The following is a 21,482-nucleotide window of genomic DNA, read 5'->3' on the forward strand; positions in this document are numbered from 1 at the left end:
TGACTGAGTAGCATTCTCAATCATGCTTATGCTCTCAGTTTCTTCATCGAATGAAACTGAATCTCCCATCATATAATATGTCAATTGTACATTTTGATTCTTCAAATTGTTGGTTTCGACATCTACCCTATCAGAATATTTAATTCTATGTTAGTCACCTGTTTTTAGTTCCTTGGTTAATGGTCATTTACTTTTTTTATGTATTTAGCTTTTTAGTTAATTAGCTTTTAAGCTTTATTTAGCTTTCACGCTTAATTTAGCTTTCACGCTCTTTAATCTTTCACTTTAACGTTATGTTCTAATTATATAACATCGTCTTGTAACCTCTATATATACGTGTGTATATCGTTCAATGTAATCATCCGATTATTGAATCATTCATTCAATTTATATTTCATGGTATCAAAGCGTGGAAATTAAAAATTTCAAGAATTTTTGTTATTAAAAATTTTCGAAGTTTTTCTTAAAGCTGTTTTTTATTTTTAAATGAGAAGATTATTTTTCTCTTCCTCGACAAACTTTTTTTTTTTTGCAGGTTCAAAATTTTCCTAGGGTTTCTCCAATTTTCGACTAGCCTTTTGACCCTTCAATTCAAGTCGAAATTTTCTTCTGGTTGCAGATTCTTGGTGGGTTTTTCGAGACCTCGACTGGGTCATCATCATAATTTTTTGGGTGCATCGTTTTTCGTGCCTCGATTTTTGAGCCGTCGGATCTACATTCTAATTTCACATTCTTGGTGGGTTTTTTGAAAGCTTTTTAGGGTTGGTCTCAAATTTTTCTGGGTGCTTCGTTTTCCAAACCTCGAATTTTGTGCCAACAAATTTGCTTTCGAATTTAAAAACAGTTCACAATTTTTGCTATTTCCAAACCTTGAAATTCGTGCCTTGGAATTCGTGCCAAAATTCTCCTATAGCGTTTCGGTTTTTTTAGAAGCTGCTTCTATTCTGGTTTTTTTAAAATCAGATTATTTTGTCTCTTGCTTTCACTTAGTTGACCTCAATCAACCTCGATTTCCGTGATGGCATCATTAACCAACATCATGTTGGAACACAGTCAGAAGTTCAACGGCCGCAACTACAACACCTGCAAACAACGTATGCTTACCATCTTTGAGTATCGTTGCCTTGATCAGCTTGTTTAGGGCAAGGAATCTTGTCCTACAACAACAGGTGATGATCAAGACAAACATAATCTGAAGAATCGACAGGCTGTCATGCTTATCAAACTCTCCGTCACAGATGATCAACTCCCACAAATGCCTTCAGGTAAAACAACAAAAGAGATCTGGGATCTTTTGAAGGATCTTAATGAAACGTCCGACAAGAGCCAAGCTTTCTTTTTGAAGAATATACTGTTTTCTATCATGATGGATGAGAAGTCATCTATCCAGGCACATCTTACGAAGATCAAGGACATCCGTGATCAGTTGGAAGCTATAAGCCGAACCATGGTGGAAGAGGATATGGTAGTGATCATGCTGAAAAGCCTTCCCAAATCCTACGAGCATTTCATTGATATGCTCAATATCTCCTCTACTAGTGTTGATTTGAAGTTTCCTAATCTCTGCAACAAGCTGCTACAACAGGATCGATGGAAGCAACAGTTTGGAAGCAGTGCTAGTTCATCCACTGAACAGGCTTTCACAGCCTCAACTTCGCATAAGTACAAGGGGAAAGCTCCGTCCTTCCAGCAGAAAGGTCAAGGTCAACCTCAGCAATCTTCCAAAAAGAAGAGCTTATAGTGTTCCTATTGTCATATATATGGCCATTTGGTGAAAGATTGCTGGAAATTGATAGCATCCCAACAATCCAAACAAGGAGGGTCCAAGCGAAAAGCCAATTTTGCCACGCATCCTGATCAAAAGAAATCTGCCTTCTATGCGTTCATGGCCCAAACCTCCTCTGATGATGTTCAATCATCAGCCTGGTACATTGACTCTGGAGCCTCTCGGCATTTCACACATCGTCGGGATTGGTTTACAGAGTACATGCCTTTCACTGATTTAGTGATCTTTGGTGGAGGCGCAGAGTATACTCTTGTCGGCAAGGGCAACGTTCAGATTTCATCTGGTGGGAGGGATTTAATATTCCTCAATGTATACTTTGCACCTGGTATGAAGCTCAATCTACTGTCAGTCAGTCAGATTATGCAGCATTCACCACAGTTGGATGTCGTCTTCGGGTTGCACAAGTGCAACATTGTTGACAGGGAGACTCGCACTACAGTTGCAATTGGTATTGAGGATCATGGTCTTTATAGACTAGTGGATTCTACTGGTTCTCAGGAGCTCGCCATGGGAGCTAGGAGTACTTCCATCAACACTCTTTGGCATCAGCGATACGGGCATCTCAATGTCCACTATCTCTCTCAGTTGGTTCGAGACGATCTAGTCATAGGATTACCTGAGATTCAAACTCAGAATCATGGAGTTTGCGGAGTGTGTCAAGCTGGAAAGCAGCATAGGACTCCGTTTTCAGATGGAGACGCTTGGAGAGCATCCAAGGTCTTGCAGCTCCTTCATGCGGACATCTGTGGTCCCATGAACACTCCATCAGTCACTGGAAGCGGGTATTTTCAATTATTTGTTGATGATTTCAGCAGACGCATGTGGGTTTATTTTCTTCAACAGAAATCAGAAGTGTTCACCATGTTTCAGACATTTAAGGCCTTAGTGGAAAAGAGTCTAGTTGTCAGATAGTCACTCTTCGGTCCGACAATGGAGGGGAATTTTGTTCTACAGAGCTCACCAACTTTTGTGCATCACATGGCATTAACCATCAGCTTACCACACCTTACACCCCACAACAAAACGGTGTTGTTGAGCGCAGGAACTGTACAGTCATTGAGATGGCTCGGTCTATGTTGGAGCATAGAAATGTTCCAAAACACTTTTGGGCGGAAGCGGTCATCACTGCATTCTACCTTCTGAACCGATCTCCCAAAAAGGCCGTTAAGAAGATGATTCCAGAGGAAGCTTGGTCTGGTAGAAAGCCCAAAATCGGTCATTTGAAAGGTTTTGGCTCTATAGCGTATGTTTGAATTCCAGATGCCACCCACACCAAACTGGATCCAAAGTGTTAGAAATTCATGTTCATCGGCTACAGTGACAACCACAAGGCATATCGGCTGGTTGATATAGACACTAATCACCTCATATTCAGTCGAGATGTAGTATTTGATGAAGAAAGAGGGCCTTTTCAACCTTCCTCTCCTGATATGAGCACTGCGGATCACCCTCCAAAGGCTGTAAGTATGGTTGTTCGTCTTCCGTTAGCTCCACCTGATGGGAGGGATTTAGTTGACTTTGAAGTTGTGGGGTCTCCCGGGAATGACATTGCACCCCCTAACTTTCCTCAGGATCTTCTCGATCCACATCCAGAGGAGCTTGTTCCAAATATTCCAGGCACTCTTCATCCTGCAGCAGATGTTGGTACTTCTACTCTCCGGCCTAAGTGGTGGACCAAGACCATTGGTGATCTTCATGATGATGAGCTCATTGAGGGTAGATCAGTTAGAGGTAAGAGCAAGCAACACACAGTTAATTTTTCTCTTATGGCCAACATTCACAGTATGTATGTGCCGCAAACATATACAAAGGCTAAAGGTGTACCTGAATGGGAAAAGGCTATGGAAGCAGAGCAACATAGTCTTTTGGAAAACAACACTTGGGTATTGTCCGGTCTTCCTCCAGGAAAGAAGCCCATTGGCTGCAAATGGGTGTTTAAAGTCAAGTATAAAGTTGATGGGAGACTTGATAAGTACAAGGCTCGATTGGTGGCAAAAGGGTTTTCACACAAGGAGGGCATCGACTATGAGGAGACATTTGCTCCCACAGCCAAGATGAGTACCATTAGGCTTGTCCTCGCTCTCTCAGCTCAATTTGGATGGAAAGTCCATCAAATGGACATCAAGAGTGCCTTTCTCAATGGTGATTTGCAAGAAGAAGTCTACATGACGCAGTCTCCAGGTTTCAAGGTTGCCGGTAAGGAACGCCAGGTATGTAGACTAGTCAAAGCACTCTATGGCCTCAAACAAGCTCCTCGTGCATGGTACAAAATTGATAAGTACTTGATTGATCAAGGCTTTAGGAGGAGTCCTTCAGATCCCAATTTGTATGTCAAACATACTAGTGATGATATTCTATTCCTAATAGTTTACGTTGATGATCTCATCATTACTAGCAATGCAGCACATCTGATCATGCATGTCAAACAGAATGTGTCAGCATTTTGATATGACAAATTTGGGACTTCTCCATTATTGTCTCGGTGTAGAGGTTTGGCAAACTGATAGCCACATATTCATTTCTCAGTCAAAGTATGCCAAGAGCCTACTAGATAAGTTTCGAATGCAAGATTGTAAACTTGCATCTACACCTATGGAGATAGGGCTCAAATTATCAGCCAAATCAGATTCACCTGTAGTGGATGAGTCTTCATTCAGGCAACTAGTGGGCAGCCTCATCTATCTCACCGCCACTAGACCTAACATCAGTTATGTTGTGAGCTATATTTCTCGCTTCATGTCAGCCTCAAAAGTTGAACATTGGGTTGCAGCGAAGCGTGTGCTTAGATATGTGAAGTGTACTCCTGATTTTGGCATTCTGTACAGCAGAAGCAAAGATCCTAGGCTGGTTGGTTTCACAGACTCAGATTGGGCAAGTTGTGTTGATGACAGAAAGTCAACTTCTGGGTATGTTTTCAGCTTGGGTACAGGTGCAGTCACATGGACCAGCAAGAAGCAATAGGCAATAGCTCTTTCCTCGACCGAAGCAAAGTATCGAGGAACTGTTAAGGTAGCATGTGAGGCAATTTGGCTACATAGGATGCTTGCAGACATGCAAATGTCTCAACCAGGACCTACTCTCTTGTTTTGTGATAATCAAGGGGTTCTAAAATTAGCCAAAAATCCAGCCTTGCATAAGCGGACAAAGCATGTGGAGCTTCATTGTCATTTCATCCGCCAGCATGTTGAATATGGATCAGCGATACTGCAGTACATTCCTACAGAAGATCAGACTGCAGATATCCTCACCAAGTCCTTGAGCCCGGCAAAGTTTCTCAAATTTAAAGGGCAGCTTGGTGTGATAGCTAGCATAACCATTAAGGGAGGGTATTAGAATATTTCATTCTATGTTAGTCACCTATTTTTAGTTCCTTGGTTTATGGTCATTTACTTTTTTTATGTATTTAGCTTTCTAGTTAATTAGCTTTTAAGCTTTATTTAGCTTTTAAGCTTTATATAGCTTTTAAGCTTTATTTAGCTTTTAAGCTTAATTTAGCTTTCACGCTTAATTTAGCGTTTAGCTCTTTAATCTTTTACTTTAACATTATGTTCTAATTATAGAACATCGTCTTGTAACCTCTATATATATGTGTGTATATCGTTCAATGTAATCATCTGATTATTGAATCATTCATTCAATTTATTTTTCATACCCATCTTCACGTGTTGGCCATGATAGGCCTCATTAGCTCTTCTAACTCATTGATCTCAATGACAACCCAATCAACTTGTATCTCTTTATCCTTTTCTTGCTCATAAGCATGTGGGAGACGCCTTCCATCATCCTGCACTTGATCGAGGATGGCGAATACTCTACACATCTTGATGATCTCTATTTGCAGCCTAGAGAACATCTTCCTTCTAATATCAAAGTCATACTTGGCATTCATCCATTAGTCGTCTATATGAGGCCTATGTTTGTGCCTGCTACCATTGATCTTCCTTATGTTGTCATATGGATCTATTAGATTAACATTTGCTAATCTTATTAAATGGTCAATAATATATTAAAGGTAGATTAGATTCTTTCTAATTTAGTCTTTCCTTATCAAATGTTTCTTTAGGAAACTTTGACAATGTAATTGCCCATATATGTACATTTCACTCCTTTAATAAATTATGCAATTAACAATTTTTCATATGGTATCACAGCAGTAATCTAAATCTTGGACAAATTTTAAAAGTTTGTAATTCGTGAAAAGTTTTCATGTGACATTTTGTGAATTTTTTGGGGGCACGCGTTTGTGAATCGACTTTTTTTTTGTTCTCGATTTCTAAGCCGGTGCATTTAGACATAGACGCGTTTGTCATTCAGCCCGCATCTTTGTTTTTTTGAGGCCTTTCTTGCTTTCCCGTGCATGGCTTACATCGCAAAGGGTCTTTGTTTTAACCAGCAACGTCGTTTTCTTCAATGGTGACAATCAGTTTTTCAGCCTCCGACGGCTCTTTTCCGCGCCACTTTTTCAGGTGCGTCTTCTCCCTTTGCTCACAGCGTCCATTCTTCGTTTGCCCACACAATGGCCTATATTTCCGCATTTTTGTGTGTTGTTCTTTATCTATTCGAGCGCCATTCTCTTTGTTCGACGGCCCATGTCTAGAGAATTTTCTAAGTTCCGTGACCGCGGCTATTTGCAGAACCCATGCGATCCATTTGACAGCTCTATGTCGTGTTTTTTAAGCATTGAAACCACCACCTTGTGTCTTCAACGACGGATTTATGTTTTTACCACCTAGGGTTTTTGGGTTATGTTTTTACCAATTTAAACTTTATTATTCGTAATAGAATTATTCATTATACTTCAACAATCATGCACATAGTAAGAACACAATAACGCAATGGTTTTTACGTGGAAACCCAAATGGGAGAAAACAACATCAAATTATTGCTTTTATATGATTGTTCTTTTACAATGTTTGTAGGCACCAACCCCTAACTTAGTTTGTGAGCACCAACTTGTTGATGTGTTTTTTACGCACATGTGAACACAGAATAAAATACCAAAGTATCTTATCCTCTCTTGAACAAAATCTTTTGGATGCTAAACGTTTGCTTAAGGTTCATCCAAGAAAGACTCCAAGGTTCATGAATGTAGGGTCTCTACGTGTGGATAAGCTCATTGGTTTGATGTGATCATGCTGGAATCACAAGGGGACTTACATTCGAATGCTTGATTTGCTAGAATTTAGGTCCTATCTACTCAATTGAAAGATAAAAAAATAGCAAAAGAGGTAGGGTTTGAAAAATCTATGCTAAGACCTAGAATGTAAGAAGATGAATGAATGACTTTATGGAATCCTACTGGGCAAGGTCCCACCATCAAATAGAACAATTTGACACAAGCTCAGTGCAATCTTCTAAGGACGTTTCAAGGATATTCGAACCAATACCGCCAAACATTGATCACCATTCAAGTTAATGCATAAACAATGAGTGTAGGACGATTCGAGGTTAAGCTCATGTTATTCCAATTGACCGTGCAAGGCATGCTCACAATCAGTAAGAGGCTAGTGGTATGGACTAAGCGGATTCCACATGAATACATTCAACAACTTCTTCCATTCAATCTAATCAACGTGAAAATAAATTGAGAAGTAGAACTGTTATCACAAAACCTCGCACCCTTGCTGAGCTATCAACTCAGCAACCTTGTGAAACATGGAAACAACCCCGAAGTGTGGAACCTTGCGCAAGGGGGTTGAATCTCCGGAGAAGGCCAACTTCCTTCTCACTCTAGGTGCAAGTGTTGAACCAACTCAACACTTCAAAACTAACTCCTAGGCCTATCCTAACAAATTTTGCAAAGGTAAAGGAAAGAGAGAATTCTTTGAAACAAAAGGAGGTGATGCACCAAGAAGAGATTGTTTCTCTCCCCACCGAAATGACACAAAGAATTAACTGAAACATCCAGGAGATGCACAAGCTTCAGTTGCACGAGTGACTCCAATGCATATATGGAGGTTAGAATTCGTTGAGTGTCAAGAGGAGAGAAGGATTCCCACAAGTCACTCAGAAAACAAGTTAACACAGCATATATGAAGAGAAAAGCCACAAGACATACACCTATGATGAAGGTAAGAAAACATACACAGCATGCATAGGTTGAAAGAAGGCAAGAATGGTGATTTTCAATTAATTATAAGGCCAATGGCCAAACTTACAGTTGCATAAATGCAAGATAAATACAAGAGAAGTGGGAGAGCATGGGATAGCTCAAGCCAGCAAGGAGAGAACCCTTTACAACGAGGCAAAACGGCCTTTATATAGAAAATTGGTTACAAGAGTGACCATGACCCTATATGTCAGTCTGGGAGTGCAGGGAAGTGCATGCACTTGACTTTTGTACATGCAAGCAACCTAGCCATACCCTGAAAAGGCAACCTTGAGAAGGGTGGATTGACTGACCTTCCAAAGTCAGAGCATGCAGACATGACATAAGTCACCACAACAAGCATGGCCCCGTACCTCTCCTGATGGAAATCCTGCCAAAAACATTAAATGCATGCTTGTGGCTCCACAAAAGAAGGTGCATAGTCACAAAAGTTGTCGGAGCATTTAAAGCCTTGAGTGTTGATCACGCCATCCGGAAGTCTTGCCAGCCAAAAAGAAGTTTGGAAAACTTTGGAGACCTAGGTCACCGAAGTTGGGAAAACTTGGGAACCTGGGAACTTCGAGGTTCCGGAGCTTCGGGGTTGAGGAAGAGAAGACCTAGGAACTTTGGAGACCTGGGTCACCGAAGTTGGGGGAAACTTCGGAAACCTAGGTCACCGTAGTTGGGGGAACTTTGGAGACCTGGGTCACCGAAGTTGGGAAGACTTGGGAACCTGGGAACTTCGGGGTTCCGGAGTTTCGGGGTTGAGGAAGAGAAGACCAAGAAACTTCAGAGACCTAGGTCACCGAAGTTGGGGAAACTTCGAAGACCTAGGTCACCGTAGTTGGGGAAACTTCGAAGACCTGGGTCACCGTAGTTGGGGGAACTTCGGAGACCTGGGTCACCAAAGTTGGGAAGACTTGGGAACCTGGGAACTTCGAGGTTCCGGAGTTCCAGAGTTGAGGAAGAGACGACCTAGGAACTTCGGAGACCTGGGTCACCAAAGTTGGGGAAACTTCGGAGACCTAGGTCACCGTAGTTGGGGGAACTTCAGATACCTGGGTTAATTGGACAAGCTTAGAGAGAATGATTAATTTAATATTTAGAAATGTCCAAATGTTCTTAATATCAAAAGGACATTTAAATATTAAATTAGAAAGACTTAGTGGGATGTTGGAATTTGTGTCATTTTGGGAAAGTTGTTGCAGAATGAATTTTAGAAACTTTCTGTCATTATGAGTGGAGAAGAATATTTGATAACTCAATGACAAGTTTTGGCAATTGTCATAATTAAATTAGTAGGAGTTCCAAAGGAGGGAATTTGAATTTGAAATTGTGCCATTTTGGGAAAGTTGCTGGAGGATGAATTTTAGAAAGTTTCTGACATTACAAGTGGAGGAGAATCTTTGATAATTGAATGACAACTTTTGGCAACTATGATAATTAAATTAGCAAGAATTCCAAAGGAGAGAGTTTGAATTCAGGCGCCCAAATCTTGCATACATGATGGATACAAATATTGAGATTTTGGGAATTTGGAGTAGTTGTGGATTATCATTTTATTCTCTACATTTGCAGATTTGCAAGGAGCTTCTTCAGTGGACGGGACCCCGTTGAAGGAGAGAGCTTGTGGATGGAAACCCATGAGCATTGTATGAGCAAAGGACGAAAACCCTTGTTCATAGAGGGCATTCTCACTCTGAGATTGTATTTGGGCTGAAGGAAATTTGGTGGATTGTTGTTGCTTCTTCTCTAGTTTCCAAGTTTAATGCTGGTGTTGTTTGGAGTGCTTTTGAAGCAGAGTTTGTGATTTTTTGTTGTGAGTTTATGAACATGTTACAGCAGTATGCTGCTATTATTGGGTCTGTAATCAGTCCTGTTTATTGTTATTTTCAGTTGATGAAAAAACTATTACAGTTGGAGAAGTTTGGAGTAAATTGGTAGCATTGTTTGGCATAGTTTGATGTGTGAAGACATAGTTTGGTTTGATGTTATAAATATAATTTCCAGATCTGAATTATATTTCTGATTTTTTGAGGGTAAGGACATTACAGTATATGTTTCATCATCAGTTGACATATTTTGTTATCTGCAGTTACAAATCTCTTAACCGATTTATCTGTAGTATTATTGAGGTTTTCTGATAATGGCCAATGTAGCTCTCCAAGAACTAGAAACAGATTAAAAAATTGTACATTTTATTGACTTACCATAATACAAAAAAAATCCAAGAAAAAATAGGGGTACTGTAATCAGCATCCTAATAATGGCAGGCGTATAAATCCATGAGTGCATGCATGTGCCCCCACATAATAGAAAATATCACTTGTATGGTTGGTTTCCTAAAAATATAAATGCCAAATAAAATCATTCATAATTCAATCATTGCAAACCAATAGCATCAACTTATGGCCATGTAATTTCTTAACTATATCTTCTTTTCCATGAAATAATTCCTATTGGTTTCTTCACTCCAGAATGCATATTATTTGTCTTATGCTATAAAAATTCTAAGTCAAGCACACTTCTTTCTCTATATACTCATTCAAGGCCAATCAGGTCAAGCGTCAAATTAGAGTTGGATTTTATAAGCTGAAAAGGATTCCATTATAGTGGAAGACTAAGCACCCACATGTGTGTATGTATTTTGTGATGAGATTCAGTGAAGCTGAAAGCCTTAAGTATATTTTGGCAGAAAAATAACTTTACAATCTCAAGCATTAAAATTACAGTTTGCATTAAACAAGTCCAAGCTATCTAAAATGTCACTTCTGCACACTAGCAGAGCTGATAGTTCAGTTCGCACTGCATGAATATTGAATATATCACATTAAGAATCCATATTTGCTTAGACGCTTAAATGATGTAGTCATGTGAGAAAACCAGCACATTTATCTTGCAATCAGTATTGCTTGCATGTCAGTAGTTTAATAACCATTTTAGCATAGTCAATGAAACATTGAAGTATCAAGACTGCTGCTCTGCCAGACCCCACTAATCAGTATTCCTCATGAATACTGGCTATTATTTCTATTTTTAAGCAAGAATATTAATAACTTTACAATTAGTACTCTTTGGAATTAATATCAAGCTGGCTATCTCAAACATTAGTTTTGCACACTAACAGAACCGTTATTTAAGCTCATAGCAGCTGAACATATATGAACATACTAAATGTTAACTGTTTGTGTTTACTTAACACTTAAACTGATAAAATGTTTTGGTCATATAAGAACTTCATATTTATGACACAATAGACATTGCTTGCATAGTGATAGTTTAATAGCCATTTTTGCATCAGCAATAAAAAATTGAAATATTGTAATGTCCCCATTTTTCCTGTGATCACTCAATTGCATAGTTTTGCTTGTTAGCCATCTCCGCAGGCAATTACAGAGGCTAGGGGATGATTGGATTTACCAAGAAGAATATATACTTATTCACTTTTTGGCATTGGTGAGCTTAAGTTACATAGACTTTATAATACTTCATTATAAAGTAACTTTATTAAAAAAGAGATTAATAAAAGTTAGTGATGAATTATAAAATGGCCCCTTGGCACAATTCCCTAGAAGTTATAACTTAATAATATGGCCACTTTTAATGAGGAATTAGACCCTCAATGGGTCAAACCACTTAGGGGAAGTATTTTTTTAATAAAAATAAACATTTTAACATGTTTTATGATGTCAAAAGTCCAACCCTAACCCCAAATTCGAATTAGGGTTTGAGGAATGTTTAGAAGACATTGGGGGCAGCATTTTATTCATTATTAATTGGATATTTGACAATTTCTTCCCTGGAGAGCACTACAGCAGCAAGCTTGATTGGAGTTTCAGATTGAGAACGAAAAATCTCACCCTTATTCAGTGTGTGCACGAAAACCCATTCACCTTTGCATTGAAGGAATCCTCTTTCAAGTCATTTGGGGCCAATATCTGGAGGAAAATTCATACTTTCAGCAAGAATAGATCATCTACAGCACATTTGAGCAGATTGGAACACAGATTGGGGAACATTTTCTAGCAGTTATTGTGCTTTTAATGTTGGCCATACCATTCCCAGGCTTCTTTCAGGGAAATTTTAACACCTTTGGGCTACATCAGCATTTTAGTGGAGATAAAGGGTCAATTCTGGAGGTTTCTCCTGACAAGATTTGGAATAAGCACCTGATCTGCTATTTCTTCTTTAAATTGTTTTTGATAATTATATATAAGAATAATAAAACACATTGGAACAATTTGCAGCACCTGGAGGCTCATGTATTGCTTTGTGCACCGCCTTCAGCATCAAAATAAGCTCATCCAGGCAGGGCGTTACAGTGAATTTATAATTTGCTACAATAAAATCTGAGTTCTGAAATTTTATTTCACTCAATTGTTTCTTTTATGTATTGCATTCTTTTGGCACATGTTCATTGGCACAAGCAAGCAAAACCCCAAAAAACTTAAAAAAACATCAAAATTCACCTCAAACCAATAAAACAATTCGCTGGTCAAAGATTTGAAAGCAAACAAAAAAACTTCAGACTGGGTCAAATTCTCAGTTGGCATCTTTCAAATATCAAGACTCTTGTTCTGCCAAACCCCTACTTTCTGTTTTCCTTCCTTTCTTCAGTTAACATCTGTGTCCTTTCTTTCTTTATACCAATTCCATTCAAAAACATGTACCAATCCTTAGAATAATAATAAAATGCTATTCAGACCTTTAAATTGGAGTAGAAATTTTCTAAAAAAATGCAGGCATACCTTTGCAGTATTATCATATGAAGCAGTTACCAAGAAATATCCCTCCTGAGGTTCAAACTTGACTTGTGATATGAGGTGAGAATGAGCTGGTATGACATATATTGATCGTCTCTTCCTTATGTCCCAAATGCGACAGGTATGATCTTCACCACCTGTTGCTAAGTGATACCCATTTGGTGAGAAATCTATGCCAAGGACCTACGATTGAATAACGAACGGAAAACAAAGTTAAGAAAATCATAGTGCTTGGTTAGCTAAATGGCATCATCTCAACATCATTACAGCATGAAAAATCAATTACAATATAAGAATTCTGGCATTTCTTGTTCATACAATGTGTAAAACTATTTTCCAAATCATCATCATCAAGATTGTACTATACAAAGAACATGGGATAATGAAGAAATGGTAACAAAAGCAAAAGAACTCTAGTCTAAGATAATTGCAGAGAAGAACTGTAGCAACTCACTGGTTTCACATGGCCTTCCAAAGCAAGGATGCTTCTTCCTGTACGAAGGTCCCAAACACGTGCCAATGCATCCAACCCACAAGTTGCTACTAATGAACCATCACAATGAAAAGCAATCCCATAAACACTGCGGCTATGCCCTTCTTGCAGTAGCAATTCAATTCCTGTGTTAAGGTCCCATAATCTCCATGTCTTGTCAAAGCTAGTGGTGCCCAAATACAACCCAGATGGATGAAATGCTACACGAGCAAGACGGTCTAAATGGCCTTCAAATGTTTTTAGAATACCTCCTTCAGGATTCCAAAGTATTGCAGTACGATCAGCAGAGGATGTTGCTAAATGGTTGTTTCTGGGAGAAAAGGCGACATCCGTTACCCGTTCAGTGTGCCCCTTTAAAGCTACAACCTTTTTTATTTCCGGCACTCTCCATAATTTTGTGACTCCACTCCAAGCACTTCAAGTATTAAATAAAAATGAAGTCAACAAAATGATATCTACAAAGTTTAAACTTTAACCTAACAACTATTATCTTTCCAAAAACAATTACACGACCCATATTGTAATATCAAGAAACTATGTCGTATGAGTTGAAAAGTAGAAATGCAAATCTATATGCACTACTCCAAAGCAAACTAAAATGAAATTTTAGAAAATAACAAAAAAAATGAAACAAGTGAAAAGTGAATCTCCTCTATGACATAAAATTGTAAATTCCCAACATGCTAGGGAGAGAGGAAACCAAAAGAGCCATTACTATAATACCAGCACAGCCACTTGAAACTTATTCAATTTGAATTAGCTTAATATTACCAATGATTTAATTTACAACTTAATATTAGACACATTTCAAACCAAAAATAAATGCATCCTCACTTGTGTCAAGTGGGCATAAAAACATAATATCTAAGTTGATCAGGTACTAGCTCACATCCTACAGCCAGCGTCGGCATGTAATGTATCAAGCAATTCATAAGCATGTTTCAGAACCAAGTATCTGCTCCAGCGTACCAAACCAGTGCTAGTGCTCTGTGATGCCAGCACCCAAAACATTCAATGCCTGAAGATGATGCTAACAAATCAAGAGTTTATGGTTGTTACTGATTCCCACATCAGAGTTTATGGTTTAATTCACAAATATTGGTGAAGCAAACTCTTTTACTTCAGTCTATATTCATCATACCAAGCTGTACATACTGTATTCTGGACACTGAAACTTTCAGAAAAAGAATCTTAATTCAAATGTAGAAGAACACAAATTTGACAGTGAAGATGGGCATAATGCAATTCCAAAGGATTCAAAAACATATTTAAAGAAGCCACAGGCATGCCTGTTATGGTTAAACCAAACTGGATGCTATCTGTCTTTTACTCGGACATTCAAATAAGTGCTCTTTTTATTTTATGTAAGGAATACTATAGCGCAAACTTTGGGGCATGCTGTACCCAGAGTCAATGTTTGTTTACATTTGCCAGAGCAACCTATAAAGGTAAGGTGTACAACCCTAAACCCCCTACAGGTTCCAACATGTGATATCCCTTATACAGGAGGATTGCAGAGAAGCAAGAACATGGTTGGATTCAGTTCTCGAGAAGCCATCAGTGCACACGCATGTGTGTTTGATCCAAATACAGACAAGAAAACTGGAGTATAAAGGATTTGAATGAGAAACAGCATGGAAACCATCAAGAATTTCACATTCTAGTTCTTTCTTATTAAGAGGAAGCAGTAGCATATGATGTATTCTCAGTTGAGAATTAAGTGTCCATGTGGTATAACTTGCCATACTTTTAAAAATGATTATATCATGTGCATAGGTATCGTATGTGATGTCCCCATCCAATCCATAAAAATCAAACAAACAAACAGTACACCGTGAGAAAGCTCCTTGTATTATCTTTATAAATGATGTGAGTTTGGATATATGATCCTGATCAATAAGACCAAAGTCATAAAGACTTACAAGCATCCAAGCCTATGTTGTCATAATAATGGCCTTGCTAATTAACCAACTTACCTACAACAATTATCATCGCAGCTTAGGAGATTAGAAAATATCGATCATTAAGTGATCATAAGCATTTATTAAAGTATCACTGCTGTGATATGTGACTAGTAGAGAACTTGATCAAGGATCGTATAAGAACAGCCAGCAATGAGAAATCGACTAAGAAGACCACCTTCACAGAAGAAGAATTGGATCAGGAAGATATCAGAGATCCAAACCATCATTAGCATGAACATCCTATCCAAGACATTATGAAGCAATCCTTATAAGAACGTAACCGTCACTGTAGAAGAACATCTGAAACTATGAAGTGGTGTTACAGAAGTCAGCAAGAGTAATATTATAAGGCAGCAATATTAATACAAACATTGTAGAAGGAGATTGTCATAAGATACAAAGAATATTGACTAGGGGCAGGACATGTGATCATGGCATAAGGGGGATCATCGCAAACCATCTTACACACCACATTACATTCCAATGGAAGGGAGACATATGGCGACAGTCGTCATGATCTGAGTTTAGTCGAAGATCTATTGATCGTGGTTATAACTATCAATATCAATTACAATCATAATCCTGATCATTGCTTGGCCTAACCTTGGACGATATTGAGAAGCTACGTCGGTAAAGGTGTTCCAGACAGTGGCTACGTGGAGCACAGTCAACAGTGAGTAGTCAACGTGATGAAGATGACCAACCACTGATGAAGTGTCAGTGCAATCAGATAACACACGCAAACAGATAAGAACGAATTAATTAATGAAGCGATGCAACCATTAAAGAGTCGCGACTTTACAAAAGGGCGCATGATGGGTATAAAGGGCATTGCAAGTCATTTTGAGAAAGCAGCAGAGGAGAGACGGAGAATATCATGGAGTTTATAACTTATTGCTTATCCAGTTTGGATTGCTCTTATGAAGCAAATACCATAGGCACAATATCGGATGCACAACCAGATCGATTCCAAATTAGAGACAGCCCCTTAAGTTGCAGACACATAAATTCTATCTGAAAGAGTAACATATAATAAGCGATAACACCATAATTTGCATGACTACATTGTCATATCAGATATAGCAAATGTATCGCTGCTAGCAATACCCTCAGTCCTGTATATCTCATCGAGTATATCAGACATAGCAGGAACAATGGATTCATTGCATAATTCTATCACATATTTGAGAGAGTAATTGGATCGAGTTGCAGATTGGAATATTACAAACAGTATATACTTCAGAGGTCAGATTAGAGGCAGCTTTCTATGCAATCATGAGCATTGGTGAAATGGGAAGTTAAAGGACATATTATTCACTTGGCATGCATACATTACGTAGAATAAGTGGCATATAAAATATCAACCTCTATATATATATTTGTGTCCATACTATTGATTATATAATTAATAATCCCAATCTGATATTATAATCTATAATAACCGTCTCTTGCTAGCCGATAATCCTAGAAAGGACATTACATTGTAATCTTTAAGGTTTTCCACCTTGTTTGTCTGAAAGAACATTACATATGGATCTTGTTTATATTACTGGATGGTCAAAGGTGAAAGGTAAGGATTGTATATATGTGGTGGTTGATAAGCTCACTAAATATGCTCATCTCCATGCAACTTCTTCAAAATACAAGGCCCCACAAGTTGCTTAACTGTTTTATAGACAAATTTTTAGACTACATGGGTTCCAAAGAACGTTGTAAGTGACAGGGACAGCAGGTTTATCAGCTTGTTTTGGCAAGATCTTTGTCATGTCCCTGCCATGACAACCAGACTTGTACCATCCCTAATAAGAGAAAATTGTCTTGTTCCACGACTTCACAATTTTCTGAAAACTCAAAATCGAACCCAAGCATCAGTCTGACCCTACATCAATGCAAAGAATGATACATGCACAACAATCAAGGCATATACATGACGAATGATCTCATTATCAACTAGAACATCGACCTCATTATTGGTTAATGCTGCGATCTCAACCCCAGGGAAGCAGCAAACACTATTAGTCTACAGCCGCATGACATTGACAAATCCTGGGCAAATGATAAAACATAGTGAAAAATTGTCTTACTATTGTAAGACTTCACAATTTCTCTCCCTAGACTTCCATGTTAATTTGGTTCACAGTTGCTTAGCAGATCGTGGAGAATGAGATGACAGCTTATTCATTAGTCTGCCTTGATCGAGTTCGATGACAGCACATTCACTAAATTGTCTTGATCGAATTTGCCCTGATCAAGATTAAGATGACAACCCCCTAATACATGCGATTACTAAAGAAGATAAACTAGACAGCGATTAATCTAAGAGAGGGTATGCTATTTACAAAGGGGGCATACCCCGCCCCAAGGGACACAAGAATGGAAGAGATGCACCCTACTGATGCAAGGATATATATGGTCAAGGACCAGCAGTTCAGAAGGACAAAAGGATTCAGATCTAACATTCCTTAAGATATTAATACTCAGGCAGTCTGTCTGCAGTTTGGTATGAATGGTCTGTGCAAACATAATAAGTGCTTGTTGTGACGTTTTCACACATCGCCCCATTGCAAATGGGGACCCCTACTTTTTGCTTTCTAGGGTTTGTTTTCTAGGTCTTTTAGGGTTTTGTCTGTTAGCCTTTGCATTTTGAGTGTCGCCAAGGGGATCACCTGGATGGCAGGTCCTGCTGGAGTGATGTCCTGATCCTGAAATTTGGCTAAGTCTGGAAAGTCCTGATCCTGAAATTTGGCTAAGTCTGGAATGCCCTGATCCTGAAATTTGACTAAGTCTGGATACTGAAAAACCTCCAAAAACTAGATTTTGCAATATAACTCCTGGAGGTCTGAAACCACTCTCAAACATCACTTAGGGAAATGTCACTTATACTTGAATGTTATATTCCATAAAATTATCCTGACGAAGAGTTCAAAGGGTCAAAAAATCGCTCCTGACCCTCAGTGAAGGCCCAGAGCGAAAATCGCTCCTGACTCTCAGTGAAGGCCCAGAGCGAAAAATCGCTCCTGACCCTCAGTGAAGGCTCGGAGCGAGATTTTCAAAAGTGCACTATTCTTGCAAAATCAAAATGATTTTATGATTGGAAGGGATGAGGGAAAGCATGTTCTACCCATTGAATATAATTTGGATGATCAACAAAAGAGGAAATCAACCCAAAATCAAAAAATCGCTCCTGACCCTCAGAGAGGGCCCACAGCGAGAAACCTAATATGGGAAATTTTCATCCAAGTTTGAGGAAAGCTAAGGTTAGGCATGGGTTTGAAACGATGTTTGAAAAGCCTTGAAGTGAAAAGAAATCGTTGAGAATCAAAATTTTGAAGGCAATTACAAAAATCGCTCCGGACCCTCAGAGAGAGCCCATAGTGATTTTCCAGGATTGTCTCCTTGGTTTGAAGAATTGAGATAAAATCTTGCTTGGACAGGAGGAGAACGTGATGTGTTATGCCTTGGAGGTGATTTGAAGAGTAAAAGATAAAGGAATTTGCCTAAAACCAAAAAGTCGCTCCTGACCCTCACTGAAGGTTCAGAGCGAGATTTTCAAAAAATGCATGTTTTCTTCAAAATGGTGCTAAGGCAAGGTTAGGATAAGGAGAAGAGACCTCCAAAAACATGATGAATATTGTTTTGCCTTTGAAACTTGATGATTTTGGTCAGAAAATGAAAAATCGCTCTTGACCCTCAGAGAGGGCCCACACCGAAAAATCGCTCCTGACCCTCAGAGAGGGCCCAGAGCGATATTGTTGAAAATCCTCATTTTACCTTCCAACAATAAAGCGAATTTGGTTGGAGTGGATGAAGGAAGAACATTGCCAAGTGATGAATGAAGTTTCAATGAAAAATGGTGGATAATCAAGCTCAAAATCAAAAAATCGCTCCTGACCCTCAGGGAGGGCCCAGAGCGAAAAACACCAGAATCACACCTTTTCTCCAAAATTTGATAGAGCTAAGTTTGCAAGTTAGTGAGGAAGCCTAGTTGAAATGTCTTGAAGAGATTTTGGAGGTTGAAAAATGCTAAATTTGAGCAAGAAATGAAAAATCGCTCCTGACCCTTGCTGAAGGCCCAGAGCGAAATTGCCTTTAAGGACATTATTTCCTCCAGAATTGTTGATGAATTAACTTGGTAGTGTAAGGGAATGGATCTTGGAAGTGACACTGTGAGTTCAACAAACAAGTTAAGGTGGATTCCAGCTAGAAAATGAAAAATTGCTCCTGACCCTTGCTGAGGGTCCAGGGCGAAATTGACAATTCCACCTATTTTCCTTATGAAAAGTGTCAAAATTTGAAGTGCAACATGTTAGCTGGATATCAATTTACCCTCCAGGAGATTTTCAAGTCAAGATGCGAAGTATTCAAGGCTAAAATTAGAAAATCGCTCCTGACCCTCAGAGAGGGTCCAGGGCGAAATCATCATGGAGTTTAATCAAGCCTTGTTTTGAAAATTGATATTCTCCAAATTGCATTAGATCGCCAAAATTGCTAATGTTGAGGCCTTTGGGAAATTAACATTAAATTGGCATTAAATTAAAAGCATTTTGGCATTTAATAAATTAATTTTAAGCCTTGTGAAAATCGAAATTTTGCTTTGGAGGCATTTAAAATTAATTTTTATTGAATTAAAATTAAAAATAAAGCGCTCAGGGCACTATTTTGCGTTAATTTTGCCAAGTCGGCCCCCTTTTTGGAATTTTATTTATCTTTTACCTCCTTTTATTAGCCAAGTCGGCCTAGAGGAAGCAAGGGGTGAGTGCTCTATATATTGGAGAGGTTTTGTTTCACATTTGAAATCATTCAATCACTTCCTTAAGTGCGAAATTGGAGAGCTAATTGGAGGAGCGAATCCAGAGGATTGAAGGCAAATTTCCAGATTTTGAAGAAGCTAGTGGAAGGTGGAGTTTATTCTTTTCCAAGCTAAAGGAGGTGCAATTTGTTCAAGAGAAGGCTTTGATCTACACTCTGCCTAGCGAAATTCATCTATTTTTACATGATTTCTTAGAGTTTAATACTCAAGGAGGTATGGCTAAATCATCTTGACACCCTTGTTTAAGGTTTGATTTTGGGACATTTGTTTTGGAAAATCTAAGCATTACATGGTTAATTAGGAAATGATAACTCAAGATTTATCATGAAGTTTCCTGATTAAAATCTTAAATCTTCCTTTTAAGTTTAATTTCTAGACTTCAAGATATTACTAATTTTGAAATGTTGTGTAGGTATCAAGATGGCGACTCCTAAGGCTGAAGATCTACAGGTCGGCAGGCTCTCATCAAAGAAGATCCGGTCCAGGACAAAGATGATCTCTTCCAGCTCAGTATCATCAAAGAAGATCAAGTAAGGATAAGGATGGCCTTCTTCGGTCAAGCATCATCAGGAATGACTTCTCCAATCCAGCATTCCAAGGCGAGGTACATCAATCATCCTACACATCAAAGACAGAATAAGTCAGAGCAAGGGTTCGTTGAAGAAGCAGATAGTTTCAGAAGAGTTAATTAAAGATAGCATCTCAGCATCATCAAATTGAATATCTACCAAGCTACAAGTGTCAGACGAGGTGGCATCCCAGTCATCACTCCTCCAGTCGGATAGGTCCACCTCAACATGTCCAGATTCAATGTACCTAACTCATGGGAGGTGGCACAAACTTCTATGTACCTACCCCAGCTATCTATTGGTCGAATTTTTCGGAGAAGACATGTGTCCTAAAAATGTAATTTTATCATTGGTCGAGCATTAAATGCTATGTAAAGGTTGTAGCAAACCCTAATTAGGGTTTTCATTATTGAATCTTGGCCATTGATCTCAAATAGATCTTAGCCATCGAATTGTATTGTGGGCACTATATAAGCCCCGGCTCTTCATTTGCAAAGGCTAAGAGAATAGACAATAGAAGATAGATAGAGAGTAGTTAGAAGGTGAGTAGTCAGTTGATAGAATAGCAATTAGAGTAGAATAGGAGGACAAGGCAAGAAATTGTTGCCATTGATTGTAAACAAACTCCATTTTCATTGAAGTAATGGTGAAGTGTGTCGTTTCTTGCAATATGCATGGTTTCTTGTTGAATCTTCAATTCTAGATGGTAGATGATTAGATGGAATGAAGGAAATTGTTGAATGCACCTGTGTGGAATCCGTTTAATCCATACCACTAGCCTCTTACTGATTGTAAGGACGCCTTGTGTGGTCAACTGGAATGAAATGAGCTTAATCATAAGTCGTTACACGTCTATTGTTTCATGCATTTTCTTGAATGGTGATCATTGTCAGATGGTGTAAGATTTAAACATATTGGAAGCATCCCTTAGAAGATCGCACTGAGTTGGTGTTGAATTGTTTAGCCTGATGGTGAGACCCAGCCCAATAGGACTCCACCTAGTCATTCA

At 38.7% G+C, this 21,482-nt stretch overlaps 1 protein-coding gene across 4 annotated transcripts in view; it reads right to left on the reverse strand.

The window, feature by feature from the left end:
• The window catches only part of LOC131027070 (U4/U6 small nuclear ribonucleoprotein PRP4-like protein), an 88,758-nt gene that overhangs the window by 45,681 nt on the left and 21,595 nt on the right, over positions 1-21,482 (reverse strand). For all 4 annotated transcript variants that reach the window (XM_057957040.2, XM_057957038.2, XM_057957039.2 and 1 more), the window contains 2 exons: positions 13,092-13,545; positions 12,623-12,820 (listed from right to left, as the gene is read on the reverse strand). In XM_057957040.2, the coding sequence (XP_057813023.2) occupies positions 12,623-12,820; positions 13,092-13,545 (652 nt within the window). The remainder of the gene's footprint in view (positions 1-12,622; positions 12,821-13,091; positions 13,546-21,482) is intronic.

Source organism: Cryptomeria japonica, chromosome 7 (assembly GCF_030272615.1).
Source record: "Cryptomeria japonica chromosome 7, Sugi_1.0, whole genome shotgun sequence".
NCBI classification, from domain to species: domain Eukaryota; kingdom Viridiplantae; phylum Streptophyta; class Pinopsida; order Cupressales; family Cupressaceae; genus Cryptomeria; species Cryptomeria japonica.